The following is a 20,520-nucleotide window of genomic DNA, read 5'->3' as shown; positions in this document are numbered from 1 at the left end:
CTCCGCACCCGTTTCTTGAAGGCGCTGAGCAGAAGAGGATGAAAGCGGCCCGGTGCCGGCGTGGCAGCCGGAGAGGCGGTGACGCAGGTGAGCGGCCGCACAGCCACCCTCCGCGGGAGCCCTGGGAAAGCCCCACAGGCGGCCCAGCTCCGCGCGCCACGCCGTGCGTCCCCTGCCCAGCGCCCCCAGCGTCTCCAGCCACAGGTAACCCCGCCCAGCGCCCCGGCCCGCGCCCCGCCCCTCCGCCCCGCGCGCCCCTCCGCCCCGCGCGCCCCTCCGCCCCTGCGTTTCACCCCCTAGCCTCTACGCCCCGCCCCCCGCGCCCCAACGGCGCTCGGGCTCCGCCCCGCGCGCCCGTCGCCCGCAGCCCGCTGGGTCCGTAGCCGAGCAAGCGTCGCGCCGCCGGCAGCTCCGAGACCTCGGGCGCACTGAGGCAGGTGCGGGAACGCACGGGGCGAGCCCTGCGGACCTGCGGTGGGAGCCCGCGGCCCGAGGCCGGCGCGGGGCTGGGCCTCCGGGACAGGAGCAGGCGGCTGCGCAGGCAGGTGGGGGCCAGGCAGCCGGGCCCCGGGTCACCTCCGCGCTGCGGCGTCTGTGCTTCCGTTCGTTGCTGTTCCCGGCCCTGCGAGCTGCAGCCCCCTTGCCCTTTTAGGAACGCAGGTTTACCTCTTGAGAAAATGGTATACTGGAAATTATTTATTTGCTGGAAAATTACCATTACCTAAGGCCCATGTATTAAATCGTAGGGCTGCTCCCTTCCTAGTTTGCTGCTGTAGATTTTTAAAAACCCGTCTTATTTAAAAATGTAATTTAAGATGGAAAATTTAACATGCAAACAGCCACTGATGACATTGTGGTAATAATGAATTTAACATTAATGAACAAGTATTAAACATGTTTTAATGCTAATTTTTTGGGGGAGGGAGGTTAACTATTCAGTGATAGCTTTGAAGTTAAAAATCAGTCAATGGATGAAATATTTTGCTCCCAGTGATGGACTGCAGCTACTATTGTTGTGTGTTGGGCCATAAAGAACAATGTTGTATACGTGTTTTATGTGTAAATATTTATACTACAACTTAAAAGAACTGTTCTTGGCCAGTAACTAATGTCGGTCGTTAGGTCGTTAGCTGTGTGGTTCTCGGTGTCTTTTACTTTCAGCGTGGCTCGGGCTCCTTGTGTGCAGGAGGCAGCAGCCACTGTGCCCTCTAGGAGTTGATGCTTTTTCCGCTTTAACGATAGTTAATGAATGAAAGATTATTCTGCCACAAAGCACACAGTTTGTGTTTTATTTCAGGTAGAGGCGCTCTGATTTTGGGGAGCACAAGCCAACCTTCATACCGGTCTCTGGCTTTAAAAGGTGAGAAAATGACCCAGTGATATTCCCCTGAATCCAAGCTACCAACAATTTTTCTTCTTTTTTTAAATATAAAAGTAGTGAATTTAAATCTAAAAGGAAGCCCTTGTTATAGGACATTATTAACTTATAGGGTCTTCTGTGTGCATGTGTTTGTCTTCTTTTTTAAAAAAATTTTGGCAAAACCTACATAACATAAATTTTACTGTTTTTAAGTGCACAGTTCAGTGGCATTAAGTACATTCACATTGTTCTGCAAGCATCACCACCATCCATTTTCAGAGCTTTTTCCTCTTTCCAAATGGAACTCAACATCCATTAAATAATAACTCTCCATTCCCCCCACCTCGGGCCTTGGCACTCACCGTCCCACTTCTGTCTCTGTGGAATTGACTTGTGTAGGGCCCTCATATATAAATTTATTTATTTGTTTATTTTTGGCTGCGTTGGGTCTTTGTTGCTGCGCACAGGCTTTCTCTAATTGCGTTGAACTGGGGCTACTTTTCGCTGCGGCAGGCGGGCTTCTTATTGAGGTGGCTTCTCTTGTTGCGGAGCCTGGGCTCTAGGCGCGCGGGCTTCAGTAGTTGTGGCACGTGAGCTCAGTAGTTGTGCCTTGTGGGCTCTAGAGCCCAGGCTCAGTAGTTGTGGCACATGGGCTTAGTTGCTCCGCGGCATGTAGGATCTTCCCGGACCAGGGCTCAAACCCGTGCCCTATGCATTGGCAGGCGGATTCTTAAGCACTGAGCCACCAGGGAAGTCCAAGGGCCCTCATATAATTGAGATCGTACAGTATTTGTTGTTGTGTGTCTGGCTTATTTCACTCAGCATACTGTCCTCAGGGTTCATCCATGTTGTGGCCTGTGTCAGAATTTCTTTCCTTTTTCAAGGGTTGAATAATATTCCATTGTAATTAGATGTTCATGCAACATTTTGTATATTCATGATTCATCCATCAGTGGACGCTTGGGTTGCTTCCACCTTTTGGCTATTGTGAATCGTATTGCAGTGAAATTAGTGTACAAATATCTGAGTCTGTTCTTCCAATACGTTTGGGTATGTACCCAGAAGTGGGATTGCTGGATCATGTAGTTCTATTTGTAATTTGGGGGGGAACCACCATGCCGTTTTCCACAGTGGCTGCACCATTTTACATTCCCACCAATAGTTCACAAGGATTCCAATTGCTCCACGTCCTCGTCAGCACTTGTTATTTTCTGTTTGTTCTGTTTTGTTTTTGATAATAACCATCCTGTCCCTTTTTTATTTGTTTTGTTTTGAGTGACTTGCGTGAGGTCACACACTGGGAAATAACACACTGGGGTGTGGGCTTCCCTGACTCTTGGGATCACCCGGGCCCCAGACATTAGGGGAGACCCCAGGAGCTCCAAGCGCTTCTGTGTCCTTCCCTTTTAGAAGAAAGTGTTTTCTCCAAAGAGGCTGGGGAAAACTGTCATCACTTCCATCCAACCAGAGAGCTGCCCGGGCTCTTCCTCTGTTTGAGTCCCACACTGGGGCTGGTGAGAGGACGGTTCTGGGCGCACGTTTGCCAGCCTTTACGTTCCCACCTGGCTCCCACTCAGAGGAGCAGGAAGAGCCTCTGTCCTTTTCCCTCTTGTGTCCCTGATGAGGGTAGACTGTTGTGCATTTAAAGAGAGATGATGGACCGAAACAGCCACGCTGTGTGTTTGTAATTCTAAAATGCCTGGGAAAATAAATAAAACTAAACGTAAGCCATTAAGTCGACACACATTTATTGAGCACCTACTGTTTGCAGACACCAAGTGGGCATGAGAGGGGGGACATGAAGATAAATGGGCTGGGTTCCTGTGCAGGGAGCGGAGAGCCTAGTGTAGTAGGAAGTATTGTTGATGTCGTGGCCAGTGCACACAGGCATGTGTACAGAAAAACGGAGCTCAAAGCTTTACTCTGCCTTTCCTCCACAGTGTGCCCTACGGGCTTGTCTTTTCTGTTTTGTTTTATTCTATTTTATTTTTAAAAATTTGGGTCAGAAACCACCAAACTGATTTTATAAACCAGTGATGAGTCTCTTCTAGCTTTTTGAAAAATTCTGGGATAGTAGTGTTATCGAACCAAACTTGGGTCTAATCTCCTGACACCAGATTGTGGTGAAGGAAAATGCGGTGTTTATTGGAAAGGCGCCAATACAAGGAGGACAAGTGGCTCATGCTCTAAAACCCCAAACTCCCTGATGGTTTTTCAGAGAAAAGTTTTTATAGGCAAAACTTGGGGGGGAGAGTACAGGGTGTGTGGCTTTGTTCTGTTTGGTTGGTGGTGAGGTAGCAGGGCGGGGCTCCAGGAATCTTGTGCTCAGCCTGAAGTTGCCATCCTCCACCTGGTGGGAGCCTTAGTTCTGCAGAAGAGCTCAAAGTCATTATTACTTGTATCTCTTCAGGGGGAACCAGGACTCTGCCCCAAGGCTGCACTATTGTTTCTTGACTGTTACTTCCTTGTCTCTGCATTCCTTTCCTTTCCTTTCCTGATTAGTAACTGTTTGAATCTGCCCTTTGGGACTCGGGAAAGGTCAAGGAGGTTGAGTGAAGCCTATTTTCTACAAACGAGAAACGGGGCACACAGAAAGGCCTTGTACCAGAGTGGGCCCCATAGGGTCCTGCTCCATTTCAGTAGATGTTACTGAGCTGTTTTTTTACTGTTGTCGTCTGTGTTGTCAGGAATAAGAAGTGTGTGTGTAGTAGAAATCAAAATACCAAGATTCAGCCCTGTAGGGGTCAGCAGGGCCTCTTACATGTAGACAAGCCAGGAGGAGTCCTAGATCTGTGAGTCTGCCCCTTCATCCGAGGCCAGACTGAGCTGTGTCGGGAGCCTGAATGGCTTTCCTGCTGGGTTAAATTTGATGAGCTTAATAAAACTGACAAATTGATCTTGGGGAATGAAAACAATAACATTTTATTAATTTTGCCTTTTGAGCCCAAACCTTCTAACGCAGAGGAAAGCTTCTAATATGGACAGAATTATTCATCATTAATCCCAAGAAGGCAACACACAGAATATAGTCTTTATCATAACCTCCCACTTCCTCCTCTTACAGTCTGGTGATACAGATGGATAAACACATCTTTTCCGTGTGTTTATTGATCAGGCGGGAGGGGATGGTGGCATCTGGGCCCGGGAGGGACCAGACCCCCTGTCGCTTAGTCTAGGAAAGGACACGTTTTCTCTTCATTCGCCTGTGAGAGCCTGGATGTGGAAGGGACAGTAGCATTTGGTGGTTCAAGCTGTGGCTGTGTTACCGGAAGGGGAACACCTTCCAGGGCCCAAGGGTGGGGTCTTTAACACTCAGAAATGAATTGTCCGAGGAGACACATGTACTGATGAAGCAGAAAACTTTAGTGGGAAGAGGCACCCAGGTGGAGAGCAGCAGGGTAAGGGAACCCAGGAGACCTGCTCTGCCACATGCTTGTAGTCTCAGGGTTTATGGTAATGGGTTTAGCTCCCCAGGTCATCTATGGCCAGTCATTTTGCTTGTGCCTGTATTTGGTCCGATTCCTGGCAGTGCAGGCATCTCAGTCAAGATGGATTCCAGCGTGAGGGTTTCTGAGAGGTTGGCAGGACATATTGTAGGCTGGCGTCTCCTGCCTTCTTTTGGGCTCTCCCTAATTCTTCTGTCTGTCGGTAGCTTGTCTGTCAGTCTGTGTTCCTTATCAGGACCTCCTGTTGTAAGATAAATCATGCAAGCGGTCATTATCCTCCCTGGGCAGGGCGGGCGGTTTCAGTCAGTGGTTCCCTAACAGCTGTGGGGATCTTAAGTCACTGGTTTTTATTATGGTTGAGATAAAACATAAGGTTTACTTTTAGTGAGGCAAGGGTCTGGGGGCTTCAGGTGTGAAGCGTTAGAAGCACCACGTAGTGAATGAATGGAGAAGCAGGGTCCCCCCGGCGGCCATGGCTCCCACACCCTCCGGTCACTGACCCTCCTTCCCTGGACCTGCTGAGTTCCACTGACCCAGCCTGCGGGAATCCCTCAGGGTGTGAGCTTGACTCTAATCTTGTCCTGAGAAGCCTGCCTCATAGGGATGAAATAAAATTCATATTTTATGGCAAGACGAGAAAACCTTAGATGCAAAATTTTTCTCTGCCCATTTGGGCCTCCTCCCCCCTTTAGTGTGTGCTGTGCACCTGCACTGACCAGCCCTCCTTACTTAGAGAGGGCCTTACTTCTTCATCTCATCAAGGGTCACAGCTCCTTACGGGGTGACCTTTCTTCTTCAACTTGTAAGGGACCGTGACGGCCCACCACCCACTGCTCGTACGTGCAGGTCTGGATTGTGTAAACTGTCAGTGATACATTTGATGTGTGACCCTTTGTCTCAGAAACCAAAGACCATCTCCCAGGTTGGCTTGAATAAAATTTTCCATTTTTTCCTTAGATCGACTGTTGGTTAATTTTACTGTCAACAATAGAAAGACTTTAAAAAAAAACAAAACACTTCTGTGAACATTTCTGTCAATCTCCGCGGGTGCAGTGGGGGCAGGTGCTGTGACCCCGCGAGGCCCAGGGAGGGTCTGGGACTTGCCGAGGTCCCCCAGCAGAGCTGCGGTCGATTCTCACAGATCTGACGGAGGATGCAACACCGGAAGAAGAGCCCGGGCTGCTCCGTCTTGCTCTTTCCTGCCCCGCCGGCTGCAGGGTAGTGACTGGTTGCCCATGGCTGCAGGTTCCCTCGAGCTGGGCCAGGAAGTGAGCAGCAGCCAGGTTCCTGAGGCCGGCCGCAGGCTGGGAGCGAGCAGAGGGCCGTAGGAAGCAGCCGTGGTGGAAGTGACATCTGGGCCCCTAGCGTGGGGCTCAGAGCCACGCCTGGCCTGGTTCCCCCACCGCATCAGCCCTGAACACTGCCTTCACTTCAGAAGGTCAAGGGGGTGGGCTGTGGCCATGACGTTGCAGACAGCATTGGGAACACGACTTTGATGGATGGTACGGTGAGTTCTGGAAAGAGGAAGAAAAGCAGTTTCCAAGCTTTGAGCAAAAGGAATTCTGTTTGAAAGATTTGGTGTCAGAAGCTGTCAAATATGGTTTTCACTCTGATGGCGAGTTCTATTTTTTTAATGATCACATTATACCAGGTTCACGTGGTATTGGGGTTTTCTCCAGAAAATGTGTCTCAACAGCCTCTGGCTGGCCTGCTGCCCCCCTTCTTTCCTTTCTTCCCCTTCCCTCCCTCCTTCCTTCTAAGTCCTCTGGTTTGTTTGTTTAGGGCAGAAAGAACACGGAAGCCTGAGGAAGGGCCAGGGCTCGTGCCCTCTGACCCGTTTGCCTGGGCCCTTATCTAAGCTGACAGCCGTGGGGCATAGGGCGGGCTGGGAGGGGTCCCTGTGCCCACGGTGCAAACCCACGGTGTCTCTGCTTGTCCTCGTGCTCTTGTGTCCTTCCCCCGGGGCGTGACCTCCCTGTGCTCCGAGGTCTCTGTCACCACGCCGACGGAGCAGTGGGCATGGAGGAGCCATTTAACTTGTCCTTAGGGTTTTCTCGTTGGGAAACTGGGACCCACAGAGCAAAGGCTGCTGACGGAAGGCTCCAGACCAGCCCCAGGGCTGGGGCTCCCTCCCTCCCATCCTCGTGGGCGGGGACATTAGGGTCTAGCAAGTTTCAGCTGCTGTTTTGGCCTTGGCTTTCAGGATTTTAGGAGATTCTAGGACTTTGAAAGAAAATGGGACAGTGAGAGCAAGTGGTTTTGGTACATTTGAATGAGTCCAGGCTGAGGAGGCTGATGGTGTTGAGAGAGTTCGTTACTCCTTCGAGTTCCTTCGCTTTTCCCTCTTTTATCAGCGAGCAGAGAGTCCATGCCCCGAGTCACACTGATGGTTGTCCACGTCTGAGGTGTGACCGTGATGAGTGCATGGCAGCAAAAAGGACTTGCTCTTCCTCCTCGTGCCATCCGAGGAAGCGCTGGCCATGTGGGCAGAGGTTCGCGTGGGGTGACCACACATCACGAGGCGGCGCTACCACCCTCAGAGCCACTCTGCACTCTCCTTAGAGAAAACGGGTGGGGAGGACAGTCCAGGTCAGAGGGGAAGGGCCGGCTCCCATCACCGACGGCCCAGACCTGTGGGTAAAGCTGTTGTGTGTCGTGCGTCTTCCGTGATCCCAGGTCACATGCGCGGCTGCCTGTGACCTCTGTGTCCCAAGGGACGTGTTTAAAATCTAGCCTTTGAGTCCTGCTCCCTCTCCCATCGGGTACTTACTATAAACAATGTGGCTCGCGGGCAGACACGGGACGGGACGGGGAGGTGGGAAGCACCTGCCCGTCTTTTCCTCGTTTCTAAAAAGCCGCCTGTGGAGGTGAGTCCTGAGCAGTGCAGCCCCACAGCCGTCAGCATGATTTCAGTCGTTGCAAGCAGGCTTCCTCATTGATCAGTTTCTGGTATTTTCAATGCTGGGTTGTGTTTTAAGCTTTTGTTTAATGGCTCAACATACACGTTTGCCCCTGTTTGTTTTTAGGTGAGGTTTTGCTGTTTTTCCGCGTCTTAGGGGTTGCGTGTTATAAACCCCACTGTGGAGTAGGCTGGGCTTTTACAGGTGCAGGTGTGAACATTCTGGAAGCTGGACTTTGTGGCGATTGTTTTAAGCCCTAAAAGAATGAGTGTCCTTGTCCCTTTGGTTGTCAACCATATGAAGGTTCCTAGATCCATCCTAGAAAATCACCTCCCTGGAAAGGACTCTCTGTATTTATTGGCTCAGTTAGGATCCATGGTGGGTGTCTCCACAGCTCCCCCTGCCTTCTGGAGCTTCTCCCGAGTCTGAGCTCTCTGTGGCCTCCAGGTCACCACCTGTTGTAGGATCCTGGTCTTGAGCACTAGTGGAGGAACCTAAAGTGGAAGGCCACCTCTCAAAACCCACCTCAGGCCACCCTTTCATCAGCATTCTCGTCAGATGTGTCAAAAATGGATGCAAAGTTCATCTACGATTCAGATGAACCCGTGAACATTTGAAAGGTTCCCGAAGAGAGACAACCGCACGTAAATGTCTTATAAAGGAAGGCCATCTAAAGTTTAAGGCTGATGTGCAGGTGAAAACCCATGTTTGTGGGAATGTGTGTAACCTAACGCAGTGTTCATGGCTGTGGCTGCATCAGACCCCAACCCTGAGCCAGCGAGGAAGCACCTTGTCTGTGAATGTCTACTTCTTTTGTGGAAGAGCCGTGTAGAAAAGTGGAGAATTCACACCAAAGGCAACACGTTACATGGGGCTACGGCCTGTTGATTTTTGAGGAGGTGGGTGGGGCATCCTTTTGGTAGCCAAGTGGCACCTGCTTGCTAATTGTTGACTTTTCCTGTTATGTCTCGCACCTTAAACATCCTTCCCTAGACTCCCTCCATCTCATGATTTCTAAAGTAGTAATAAAACTTTGTCATCTCGGTGGGACGATCATTCTAGTAGCGCTATCCTGTCACGTGGAGGTGTAGAGACCGCCTAGGAAGCCACTGTTTGCTTTATCTGTAAGTCATGTGGTGGATCGTCCTCGTGAAAGTACAGGACAGTCCTGTTTATCTGGGAAGGTGATAGGGTTCTGGACCTTGCTAGTTCTTAATGGAGGGCTAGTGACAGTGGCTTGTTAAGGGACACACATCACCCGGTCCTCTTCCTTTCCCTGCAGGTACTCGGCTAAGACACCAGCACCAGCTGCACCTGGCCAGGAGTCTAGTTTCCTTGTGGGAAGTCTGGTGGATTTGACTTGGCTGCTGCACCCCCAGGCAGGGACATGGCTGCAGGGGACATGGCCTCGACCCGGCTGGGGGCCGGGAGGCAGCACCTCCGTCCACTGAAGAGGAGGGGCTTGGTGCTGCTGAGACTCACGGCCATCGTCTTTGCTGTGTTTCTCTTTTGTGAATTTCTAATCTATTACCTAGTGATCTTCCGGTGCAGTTGGCCTGCAGTGGAAACTCCTGCGGATGCCGGTGGACTCGGGACCCCTGAGCCTGTGCTCAGGGCCATGTTCTTGGCTGACACCCACCTGCTCGGGGCTGTGAGAGGCCACTGGCTGGACAAATTACGGAGGTAGGGGCTGGTCAAATTATGGAGGGTTTTCTGCGGGTCCGTAGGCTGGAGGCTTGTCGGCCTCTCCCCACGGGTTGGGCCTCACGGCTTTGGGGACGCGTTCGTTATTTTCTCCTCAAAGAAGGGCGTTTGAGGCATTTGGCTTTTCCTTTAACTTACTATTTACTGAGTGTCTGTTACGTACAAGGACCCAGGATTGTGAGTCGGGTGTGGGTCTGAGTCCTGTGGCTCTGGACTAGTTATCAGGCCTCTGAGCTCCTTTTTCTCCCCATCTGCAAGTGGGTTCACACGGGAAACCTCACGGGCCATGTGGACGAGGTCCGCGGAGGGGTCTCCCTCTCCCCCTCACCTCTCTGGTGTGAAATTTTGAGCCCTTGGGTTTGCCCCTCTGGGAGACTGGAGGAGGAGCAGATTTGTGGTTGTTTCCCTGGGGACAGCTTAGACCTGCTTGGCTTAGTTTGTTTTCTCATTGGAAGGCTTTTAAAAATGTTATTTAAAATAAAAAATTGTTTAAAATTATTTATTTATTTTTGGTTGTGCTGGGTCTTAGTTGTGGCAGACGGGCTCCTTAGTTGCGGCTTGTGGGCTCCTTAGTTGCGGCTCGCTGGCTCCTTTAGTTGCGACACGTGTGCTCCTTAGTTGCGGCTCGTGGCCTCCTTAGTTGTGGCTCACTGGCTCCTTAGTTGTGGCATGCGAACTCTTAGTTGCGGCATGCATGTGGGATCTAGTTCCCTGACCAGGGATCGAACCCGCGTCCCCTGCATTGGGAGGCGGATTCTTAACCATTGTGCCACCAGGGAAGTTCCTAAAAATGTTATTTTTAACTGTGGTAAAATGCAAATAATGTAAAACTTACCATCTTAACCATTTTTAAGTGCACAGCTTGGTGGCATTAAGCACATTCACAGCACTGTCCAGCTGTCACCCCATCCATGCCCAGAACCTCATCATCTTCCCCAGCTGAGACTCTGTCCCCACTGAACACTGACTTCCCCTCCCCTCCCCTAGCCCCTGGTCCCCCACCATCTACTTCTGTCTCCAGCAACTTGCCTGCTCTGTGTCCCTCAGTAAGTGGGTCCTACAGTGTTTGTCGTTTTGTGTCTGACTTGATTCACTGAGTGGAACGTCCTCCAGGACGTTTCAGATTTGTGTCCGTCGTCACCACCCGTGTGGTGGCAGGTAGCAGGATCTCCTTCCCTGTTGAGGCTGTGTTTTATTCTGCTGTCTAGATGGACCACATTCTGTTTATCCGTCATCTGTTCCCGGACACTGGGTTGCTTCCACCCTTTGGCCTTTGTGCTTGATGCCATGAAGGCGATTGATGGGGGTGCTTCCTGCCCTGGTGGCCCTGTCCCTGGCACCTTTTCGTCACCGTGGCTTCATTTGTGCCTCCCTGGACAGGCCTTTACTCCTGTGGGCGGGAATGTCCTCCAGTTCTTGGGATGTCCCCAGGGTGGGTGAAGGAGGCGGGACGGACGGCGGGGCTGCTGTACCTTCTTCCTCAGAGTTTTAAACCCCAGGAGGCAAGAGCTAGACCAGGGCTAGGGCGAGGCCCAGGTTCTCTGTTTGGGCCTCACCTAGGGAGCCTTGTTTATGAGCAGTCCCGTGAGCAGCCTGCCCTGTCCTCCTGCTGCTGTTAACTACACGCTTTCCTCGCCAGGGTGAATAACAGTAAATCAGGGCAAACCGAGATGTGTATTTGTGAGGCGTCCTGGGTGAAGCGGTGGCCACGCAGAGAGGTTTCTTGGCCTCAGTCTCCCCTGATGGACAGTTACTGTCCCCTCTATTGTGCACCGGACTTAACGCCTGCTTTGGGAGGGGAGAGGAGCTGGGATCGCAGGAGAGTGGTGGAGTCGGAGTTGGCCAGGGAGCTGGAGGCGGGGCAGGCGCTGCCGATTTGAAGCCCTACCTGTGTGGGTGCCATGCCCGCTCGCTTCATCCCGTGACTATCCATGAAAGCAGGTTTCACTGTCTCGTTGACCACAGAGAAACCAGGAATCAAAGGCAGTAGGCAGCGTTGGCGAGGCGACCACGGGTTACTGGGGGGCGCCGTGTTGGGCTGTGGCCTGTTGGGCTGCAGACCCGAGGCTCTGAGCGGTCGTCTTCCTCTGGGGTGGTTGCTGGTACGTCTGGAGTCGACAGGACTTAGTTCTGATGCTGAGCTGTGTCTCTCGTCTCCCCCAAGAAGCCCTGTGCTGCATCTCCTCCGTGTGTCCGTCGTCATTGGCATCTTTGGAAGCCGCATCCAGGCCTCCCAGGCCCCTGGGCTCTGGTGAAGGAGGGACAGCTTCACGTGCAGGGTGGGGCTGGTCTGCGGGTCCCACCCAGGGAGGCAGTCCTTGCAGTGGTGGGAGGGGCAGCCTGGCGGTCCCCTGGTGCCTTTGCCCCCTCAGTGAAGCAGGTGGGGACCCTGGCTCTTCCAAGCAAGGGGGGCCATGGAAGAAGGAGCGGGGACCTTTTAGTTCACATTTTAAATGGCCCATCAGACCATCCGCTGGATGTAGCTCCACCCGAGAATCGGATTGACCTTTCCTTTCCTCTTGGCCTCCAGGGAGTGGCAGATGGAGCGAGCCTTCCAGACGGCGCTGTGGCTGCTGCAGCCCGAAGTCGTCTTCATCCTGGGAGATGTCTTTGACGAAGGGAAGTGGAGCTCCTCCCAGGTGGGACCCTGCGACCCTGGCGCCCTGGTCCTGTGCTGAGGTCCAGCACAGGAAGCCCAGGGGGTCGTGGAGCCCTGGCCGTGGGTCGGAGGTTCCAGCATGAACAGTGTGTGGCCTGTCCTGAGGTCTTTGGGCTCTGTGTCAATGACGGTCCTGAGTTAGGTCGGCTCATGTTAGGTTTGTCTGTGTAGGAGACACCTGGGTTAGCCAGACGCTTCCCACGAAGCTCTCGGAAGGGGAAAAGTAAGCAAGAGGGAAGCGTTTCAGTTGTCCCCGGAGTTACAGAGTACATGCTGAAACGTAGCTTGACTTTAGGCTCTTAAAATATAATGGCTACATCATGAGATTGTGCTATGTACAGGTTACTTGCTTTACTCTCATTTTCCTTCCTCTGAGGAAGGTGGGGGGAGCCGGGCCCTGGTGGGAGGTTCCTTTGCCCTCGGGCCCGAGACCGGGTGATGTGAACCTTTCCACAAACCAGAGAGAAAGGCCCTTCTCACCTTGGCTGTCAGAATGCTTTGCCTACTACATTCTTGGGATTAATGGGAAAAAAAAAAAAAGCTGTTCTTGCTGCTTAGTTAAAAATGTTCTGTTACTAATGGTTTTGGAAGATTTTTTTTTTTGGCTGCGCCGTGCAGCATGTGGGATCTCAGTTCCCCAACCAGAGATCGAACCCGCGCCCCCTGCATTGGGAGTGCAGTCTTAACCAACTGGACCACCAGGCAAGTCCCCTGGAAGATATTTTTAAAAATTCATTGAAATTTCCCAGGACGGTCCTAAGCTGTACAAAGAAAGTCTTGGTCCAAGTATGATAGAAACCCAGTGTTCATAGGGTTGCAGTGTTTGTTGTGATCTAGTGCAGAACTAATTATGAAATAATGGAAATGCTGTATGTAAAAAGCAACTAGTTATAAAATGAGGTTGGATATAGATGTTGGTTTTGCAAATCAAGGGGAACATTTTATCTTTTTCTAATTTTATGTTATTCTAACCTTAAGTATTATTTGTTAAAGTCTTTGTAAATGTATTGAAGGAATCTCTATCCAGCTTATTTCCCTAGGTTGGGCCAAATTTAAAACTCTTAGGATAAAGTTGACTACTATTCAACTAGGTATCGTCCAGCCTGGAGTGTTTGTACAGTTTATGTTTTTAGGCTTAATAAAAATAAGAACTAAACAAGCATCATTCTCAAGCTTTAACAGTTAAAGTCAGAAAAGTCTTGAGAGATTTGTTGGACTTTGTCTTTCCCCCACATCTCATTGGGCCCTACCCGCCCCGTCCAGCCTCAGGGAGTGTGACCCCGCGGGAGCTGCTGGTCCTCATCCTGGGGGGACACACAGTGTACTTGACGTTTCTGCAGAGCCCGTTCTTAGGACATGCCCAGATCTGCGGGCATCCTCACTCAGCCTGGGGTCCATGCGTGGCCGTCAGGTGACCTTGAAGTAGTGGGTGTATGAAGCAGGTGGTTTGGGGAGATAACACCATTTCATTAAAATTTGGCATCAAATTAAATAGTTAAAATATTAAGTTAGTTTTGGGAAAAGAATGTTAGAAATTCCGCATGTTGGCTTTATGAACGTCTGATCTGGGTGGGAGTGACCTCCTCACCCTCAAAACAGGGCAGGGAAGGCTCCCGGGCCACAGCGGTGGTGCTTCTCCCCGCAGGCCTGGGCGGACGACGTGGGGCGCTTCTGGAAGATCTTCCGACACCCGCCCCATGTGCAGTTGAGGGCCGTGGCTGGCAACCATGACATCGGCTTCCACTACCAGTGAGTGGTCAGAGGAGGCCCTTGTGCACGGCTGTGCCTTCCTGCCTGCCCAGCCTGGGGGGCCTTACCTGTGCGGTCAGGTGGCGGGGCTCCACGCGGGCGGGACTGCTGTCCTGCACATCATACGCCTGCCTCACGGCTGATCTGTATGTGCCCTGGAGTGATTCTAACTTGAAACTTACATTTCGTGGCCCGTTTTCTTCGGGAATCAGAAAACAAGACGATTTGGGCTTTACTAGCTAATGTTCACACAGTGCTTCTGACGTGCCAGCCTGTTAGAAGCACTGTACTTCTGTACATTTAATTTCTTATTTTACCTATTATTTTTTATTACTTTACCCACTGTACCAGTGAGGAAGCTGGGGCCCTGGCGACGAAGCTGCTAGCCCCAGGCTCCAGGCCCTGGGCTGGTCAGTGGTGGGGCAGTGGGGGTGGCACCTTGCCCACCTGGGGCCCGTGGGAGCTCAGAACGAAGGGTGCTGGTCGGGCCCTCAGGTCCCGAAAGTTACTTTCTGTGTTCATGATACTTCTTAAGACGTTTTAAAATGGCTCGTTCTGAAAACTGTTTCTTTTTACAATTGAACGTAGGATGAACACATACAAAATAAAACGATTTGAGAAAGTTTTCAACCCTGAAAGGCTGTTTTCTTGGAAAGGAATTAAGTGAGTATTATCTGTGAATTCTTATGAAGACCCCTAGAACTTGAATTTCCTTAAGAAAGTTTAAACACGATGGTCATATCCCAGATCATTGGATTAATCGGCTTCTTATCTCTAAATTCTTTAAATGTCAGGCACCTTCTTCGTGCCCGGTGGACGTGCATGTGGGAAAGGAAGGCACATGTAGTGGGCGTCTCTGACGGTGCACTAGAGGGAAGAGGGCCCAGGGAACCACAGCTGGCCTTGTTGTCAATCCCAGTTTGGGCTCCTTCGGCCCAGCTAGCTCTGCAGCACCCCTACCCCCCGCCGGGTTTTAGGCTCTGCTCTGTCGTCTTATTTCACGTCATCTCCAAAGGGAGCCAGGGTGTGTGGGTGGGTCTTTGTCTCCCCATTTTACAGCCGAGGTCCAGGCACACGAGGTCAGATGCTCAGCGTGGCGGTCACCTGGGACCTCTCACACGTTCAGGGTGGAAAAGCCTTTACCGTGTCTTGGAGTCGCCCAGAGATGCTGTTTTGTCCTCTTAGCAACGTCTGCACCTGCAGACACAGCACAGCCGGGCTGAGACTTACAGCTGTGCTGGGGTTTCTTCCCTGTGGGTGTGTAGCTTCTGTGTCCCAGGGACACAGTCACCAGCAGACTGCACAGGTGGCCCATGGCTGATCTCCTGCCCTTGCCTCAGTTTCGTGATGGTTAACAGCGTCGCACTGGAAGGGGACAGCTGTGACATCTGCTCTGGAGCAGAGGCTGAGCTCCTGGAAATCTCTCACCGGCTGAACTGCTCCCGGGAGGTAGGACCCCACATCCTCCCACCCCCAGGGCATGGCCTCCCTGCCTTCCCTCCCCACCGTCCACCGTCCAGTGAAGGCGGGGGTGTGAGTTAAGGGCCTGACCTCTGACCAGCAGGAGCATCGCCCCCAAGAGTGTGGAGACGGGCAGCGGCTGCCGGCCTCGGCCCCCATCCTCCTGCAGGTGAGAGGGTCCCCGCCCATGTTTGGAGGAAGCTTCCAGGGTCTTATGGTCCCCTGACTCCTCTCTGACCCTGGACAGCACTTCCCGCTTTACCGGAGAAATGACGCCAACTGCTCCGGGGAGGACGCGGCACCCCCCGATGAGAAGTACACCCCCTTCAAGGAGCGCTACGACGCGCTCTCCCAGGAGGCCTCGAGGAAGGTTTGCTGCCTCCCGGACGCAGGGACGTGGGGACACAGGGAGCGGGGTGGGACAGGCAGTGCCTGCACACCTGTTTCATCCTCCCTCCCCCCGCCCCCTCCCCAGGAAACCCACTTCTGTTCCCTAAGATCTAGTTAATAATGTTCTCAGCTATTCTTTATTCTGTTTTCCCATCACCACGTATTTGGGAAGGTGAATGACACTTAGAGTTAAGTTTTTAGGGACTTAATTAGAATGTGCTTTCTTAAGTGTGTGTGTCTGTATGTATATACTCACACGAATATTTATATACTATATGGTGTATGTAATATGCAAAGCAAAATATAAGTACATTTATGAAGTAGATTTATAAAAATACTTATAAAGAGAAAATATAATTAAAAATATGAAATCTGGATTGAGAAGAATAGATTCTCCCTAAGAGCCTGAGCTCAACTTTTGGTGGAGTCTAAACAGCCCAAAGGATTTTCAGGGCCGAGGGAAGCGGGCCTGCCCGCCTGCGGGGGCTTCATGGTAGCCACGGGGCGGTGGCCGCGGGTTGGTGTCTGTGGCGGTGGCCCTGGGCCCCGGCTGCACTCTCCCCACCTCCGCTGTCACTGCAGCTGCTGTGGTGGCTCCGGCCGCGCCTGGTCCTCAGTGGCCACACGCACAGCGCCTGTGAGGTCCTGCATGGGGCCGGCGTCCTGGAGGTCAGCGTGCCATCTTTCAGTTGGAGGAACAGAAACAACCCCAGTTTCATCATGGTACGTGAACCTTTATTTTCGTCTCAAAGCTTTCATACGTATTTAAATCAACACAGTGATCAACTACTGAATTGCTGCAATCTGTGAAAATACACAGAAGCTGTAAACACCACCCCCCCAGGCACACCAGCAGGAACACCTCTCAGGGGACAGTTGCGGCTGCGGGGGGACACCTCAAGGCGTCTCATCCTGCGTCCCTGCAGTGCCCTCGGGTACCAGCTCTGCCTGTTCCGTTTTCTAAGGAAGCAGGGTCATCTTGTGTTATTTTCCAAACATGCCCATTTGTTCTGACAGAAAAATGCTACAGCTCTTGCACGTTTATTAAAGATGTTAATTAGTGATGGCCTGAAGCTTCAGCTCCTTTCTTTGACCCATGAGTCCAGCATCTAGGTCACAGTGCTTTCACGTCAGGGGCTTTTACTTCATAACAAGATGGGGAAAACCTCCTGTTTTCAAATTCAAAGTAAATGAACGTTCCCCACTGTCATTCTACATAGCAAAAACATCTACTAAAAAAAAAAAAAAAAAAAAGCCCACTGAGATGCCCCCAGCACATGTATTTCTGGTAACAGTTGCTTGTTTCAGCATCAAGTGGCATGAAAAACAGCCGTGTCCTGCTTGTTCCTGGATGACCACTGATGCTAATAAGTCTCCAGGCCTCTCTGAACCCCTCTGCCATGTGCCCCCCTGGGTTTTAGAGGAACCCCCCGTGCCAGGGGCTAGATTCAGTGGAGGTCAGCTCCAGGTCGTGTGCACTCAGCACACTGGGACCCAGTGCTTGGGGCCGGGGGGGGGGGGGCGGCTAAAGGCTGTGCCCTAGGTCTCAGGTGCCTCAAGCCCAGCGGCTGCCTTTCCTCGGTTGGGTCTGCGGGTTGGCGCTGTCACGGCAGCTAACGGTCTCGCTTACTCTCCAGGGCAGCGTCACGCCCACAGAGTACGCCCTTGCCAAGTGCTACCTGCCCTGCGAGGACACGGTTCTGACCACGTACTGCACGGCGGCTGGGGGCCTCGTGCTCCTCATGTTAGTCCATGCTGGGCTTGTAGCCTCACCTTTTCACTTCGGTTGGAACATGCTTAGAAAATTTAAGACCACGTGAGTAGCAGGAGACGTTCTGCACTTAGTAGTAAGTCCCGAAGCCAACGAAACTGAACTTCGGGCAGTGCTTACGGAGGGCGAGACCAAAGTGGGCCATGGGCACAGCTCGTAGGATCTGGGTCGCTGGTGCAGAGTCCTGCAGAATCAATAGTTGATTGTGCTGTTCTTACGCTGCAAAAATGGGACTTGTCTCTACAGCAGGTCTGTCTTCTCGTTTTATCAAATATATGTGTAATCAAAGATTGTATCTGTACAGTGTGTAAAAGCTATGAATGTCATCACTTGCATGCACTAGACAGCCTTCCTTCCCCAAGACGGAGGGTTAGCTGTTCACAAATGCTGGGTTTGCTTCTGTCCTCCTATGAGTAGTTCTCAAGTTCTTATATTTTATAAAGCTGTATACTTAAAATAAAATACAGATGCTACAAGCAGGAATACATTGTTCTCAAGACTTCTGTATTTCTGTGCTAAATTAATGGAATCAGATTTTTATTAATTAATTTATTTTTTTTGGCCGCGCCATGCGGCATGCAGGATCTTAGTTCCCTGACCAGGGATCAAACCCGTGCCCCCTGCAGTGGAAGCACAGAGTCTTGACCACTGTACCGCCAGGGAAGTCCCTGGAATCAGATTTTTAGATGAGTGTAATTTTCTCTCCAGCAGACCAAGTTGTTAAATTTGAATTGAATGCCTGTCAGTGATCAAAAGAAACTTGAAAAATGGACAAGGAAGAGGCTTTTGGTATTTAAAAATAAATATGCCTTGGTAATTTTAAACCGGATAAAATGTATCTTTTTGTGTTTTTTTTCCCCTAGGAGTCTGGCTCTTCAATCAGACTTTTAAATAGGAAGTTTAGTTACAGCGGAATTGTTGAATAATAATGCATGTAAAAATATACAACTTCATTTTTTTGGGTGTATGTGTGGGGCTGTAGCTCTTCAGATTTTCATGTTTTACTTTGAAAATGCAATGGAAACTGAAAATCATTTCCACTTCATATGTCTCAGTTCAACTGAGAATTTTATGAAATAATCAAGGATGACAGGAACAGGAATTCGATGATAATGAAATAAAAAAAATGTGATGGTGCATTGTCTGTAAAGTTGTCATCCTTTATTTCATGGAAGAGCAGTATTTAAATGTGGATGAGTTTACAAAGGATTATAAGATGCTGCTTTAAAGAGTAAACTTAAAAATATTAAAGACTAAAAGACGAAATGGAAGTTAATGCAGTAACGCAGGCTAGGCTGCCCCATCTCTGCATTTGTGTCATTGAAATATAACCTTGGACAATTTAAAAGATTGTCTTTGACCTGAGAAAACCGCCCTCAAGGCCATGGATAGACAGAGAGAACCGGCTTTCGAGGTCTTGAGCTGGATGTAACTCATGAGGCTGCATTTGCAAGTCTTTCAAGGTTGAGAAACAGCCATGTATTTTGACTTTGTATTTCAGATAAAGGTTTTGTAATGTTTCTTCTTCAAAAGGCAAATCACGTTCTATCCTTTGATTCTCCAAGGCCAGACAAGTCTGGAACCCTTGTCTTTTTCTCGCTCTTTGTTTACGATGAGACCTGTGGTCAAGTAAGTGGTTCAAAAACTTTGACTAAGGGAATGGGTGACCTTGGAAAAGTCTTTAAATTGCCAGATAATTGAGAAACATGTTTTCTGGAGAGAAAAAACATCCTTGGTTCCCTGAAAGAAGCTTGTGATGTGGGTGTGGCATTTTGTGAGATGTGGATGATTAACGTGTATCATTTATATTTATATAAATTTATATATATATATATATATATATATTTATCAAGGAGTATTGTTAAAAAGTACCAACCTGATAAAATACCCTAAACTCTCTATACACCATTCACTCCCTTTCTCAGAGCAAGCGGCAGTATGATGATAGCTGTTCAGCACAACAGAAACACGTTTCTTTTACAGGGACAGCCATAGTCAAGGCACGGAGATCTACAGGGATTTTCCTTGAGTAGTTATACAAAATAATATTACATTTCGTGGTCTGTACAGTGTAATAAACCAGCAATAAAACAACAAAAAGAACCTATGAAAGGAGGCCGTTGCCTGAGCAGCGTGAGTCTGGGGACCATCGTGGACGGGACACATGTGGCCAGAGCAAGGGGGGGGGTTTCTGCTGATGTGTGGACGGTCAGAGGGGCTCTGACACAGAGGCTGAGGCCAGCCGCCCCTGGAGACAGGACTGAAGGGGGTTCTGTCCCCACTGTGGGTCGGGGGCTCCTCTGAGTCGTGGGCCCATGGGGTCGGAAGGGCGACGCCCGGTCGCGCTTGGGCCAGTGCGTCTCCCCATCTGCCAAGTTCTCCACGAGTCGGGGCCCCCCCACCCCCACACAGACCGGGGCGGGGAGGTGGGGGCAGAGGTGGCCGGGGGCCCAGCGGTCACGAGAGCCCGCACAATGGACGGGGACTCGCTGCTCTGTGCCGGGCGGCCCTGGGACGCGGGGCGGGGTTGGGGGTTCACAGGAGCTCATACTGCTTGAGGTGCATCCGCTGGATGATGTCCCTGCAGTCGTTGAAGACGCGGCGGATGTTCTCCGTGTCCACGGCACACGTGAAGTGCGGGTAGCAGTAGTGCTTGCCGTCGCCCGTGGCCGTGCTGATGCGCTGCGGAGACGCAGCCCGTCAGCTCCGGAGGACCGAGGGCAGGGGGCGGGGGTGTGTGTGTCAGGGCTGAGCCCCCCAGATCTCACTTTTTATGTGAGTTTGAAATCATCTCAAAATACAGAGTGTTTTCAAAAAGGGAACGTCTGAACCTGAGCAAGTCCGTTTCCACGTGACCCTTGAGCTGAGGAGAGGCCACACCCCGCATCCCACTGAAAGGCAACACGCAAGCGGGGTCGGCCATCTCAGTGCCGCCCCGGGGCCTGTACCCTGCCCGTTCCTGCTGGGAAGCTGTGTGACCTGAGGTCGCAAGTCTGACCTCTCTGAGCCTCCGTGTGCTCAGCTATGAGATGAGGGAACAACACCTTCCCATCCCTCATTGTTTGGGGGAGATTAAATGA

The 20,520-nt window shown here is 51.1% G+C and overlaps 2 protein-coding genes across 10 annotated transcripts in view; one reads left to right on the top strand and one right to left on the bottom strand.

Moving 5' to 3' along the window:
- The first annotated feature begins 378 nt into the window (after positions 1 to 378).
- MPPE1 (metallophosphoesterase 1) lies at positions 379 to 19,529 on the top strand. 8 transcript variants are annotated; one of them, XM_061170364.1, is made up of 11 exons: positions 379 to 437; positions 1,298 to 1,360; positions 8,989 to 9,389; positions 11,941 to 12,049; positions 13,715 to 13,818; positions 14,407 to 14,481; positions 15,084 to 15,267; positions 15,380 to 15,448; positions 15,527 to 15,649; positions 16,252 to 16,392; positions 19,424 to 19,529. In XM_061170364.1, exons 3-11 carry the CDS (start codon positions 9,094 to 9,096, stop codon positions 19,433 to 19,435), a joined length of 1,113 nt encoding a protein of 370 aa, XP_061026347.1. In that variant the 5' UTR covers positions 379 to 437; positions 1,298 to 1,360; positions 8,989 to 9,093; the 3' UTR covers positions 19,436 to 19,529. The 8 variants fall into 8 exon arrangements, with proteins under 8 accessions (XP_061026347.1, XP_061026346.1, XP_061026345.1 ...); XM_061170363.1 differs by lacking the exon at positions 19,424 to 19,529 and adding an exon at positions 17,307 to 18,212 and having other exon boundaries at positions 15,159 to 15,267; positions 15,383 to 15,448; XM_061170362.1 differs by lacking the exon at positions 19,424 to 19,529 and adding an exon at positions 17,307 to 18,212 and having other exon boundaries at positions 15,159 to 15,267.
- GNAL (G protein subunit alpha L) overlaps positions 18,535 to 20,520 on the bottom strand; it is a 90,920-nt gene continuing 88,934 nt past the window's right edge. For both annotated transcript variants that reach the window (XM_061170356.1, XM_061170357.1), the window contains one exon: positions 18,535 to 20,122. In XM_061170356.1, the coding sequence (XP_061026339.1) occupies positions 19,976 to 20,122 (147 nt within the window). In that variant the 3' untranslated portion in view covers positions 18,535 to 19,975. The remainder of the gene's footprint in view (positions 20,123 to 20,520) is intronic.

Source organism: Eubalaena glacialis, chromosome 15, assembly GCF_028564815.1.
Source record: "Eubalaena glacialis isolate mEubGla1 chromosome 15, mEubGla1.1.hap2.+ XY, whole genome shotgun sequence".
In the NCBI taxonomy this organism is placed as follows: Eukaryota; Metazoa; Chordata; class Mammalia; order Artiodactyla; family Balaenidae; genus Eubalaena; species Eubalaena glacialis.
Note: the sequence above shows the minus strand (reverse complement) of the source record. Positions and strands in the feature narration are given on the sequence as shown.

Excerpts from the sequence above, each read along its gene's own strand:
- MPPE1 (XM_061170358.1), top strand. The coding sequence starts at position 9,094 with ATGGCTGCAGGGGACATGGCCTCGACCCGGCTGGGGGCCGGGAGGCAG. Across the intron at positions 13,819-14,406 it reads GACATCGGCTTCCACTACCA|GATGAACACATACAAAATAA; the intron begins GTGAGTGGTCAG and ends AATTGAACGTAG. Across the intron at positions 15,268-15,379 it reads GGCTGAACTGCTCCCGGGAG|CAGGAGCATCGCCCCCAAGA; the intron begins GTAGGACCCCAC and ends ACCTCTGACCAG.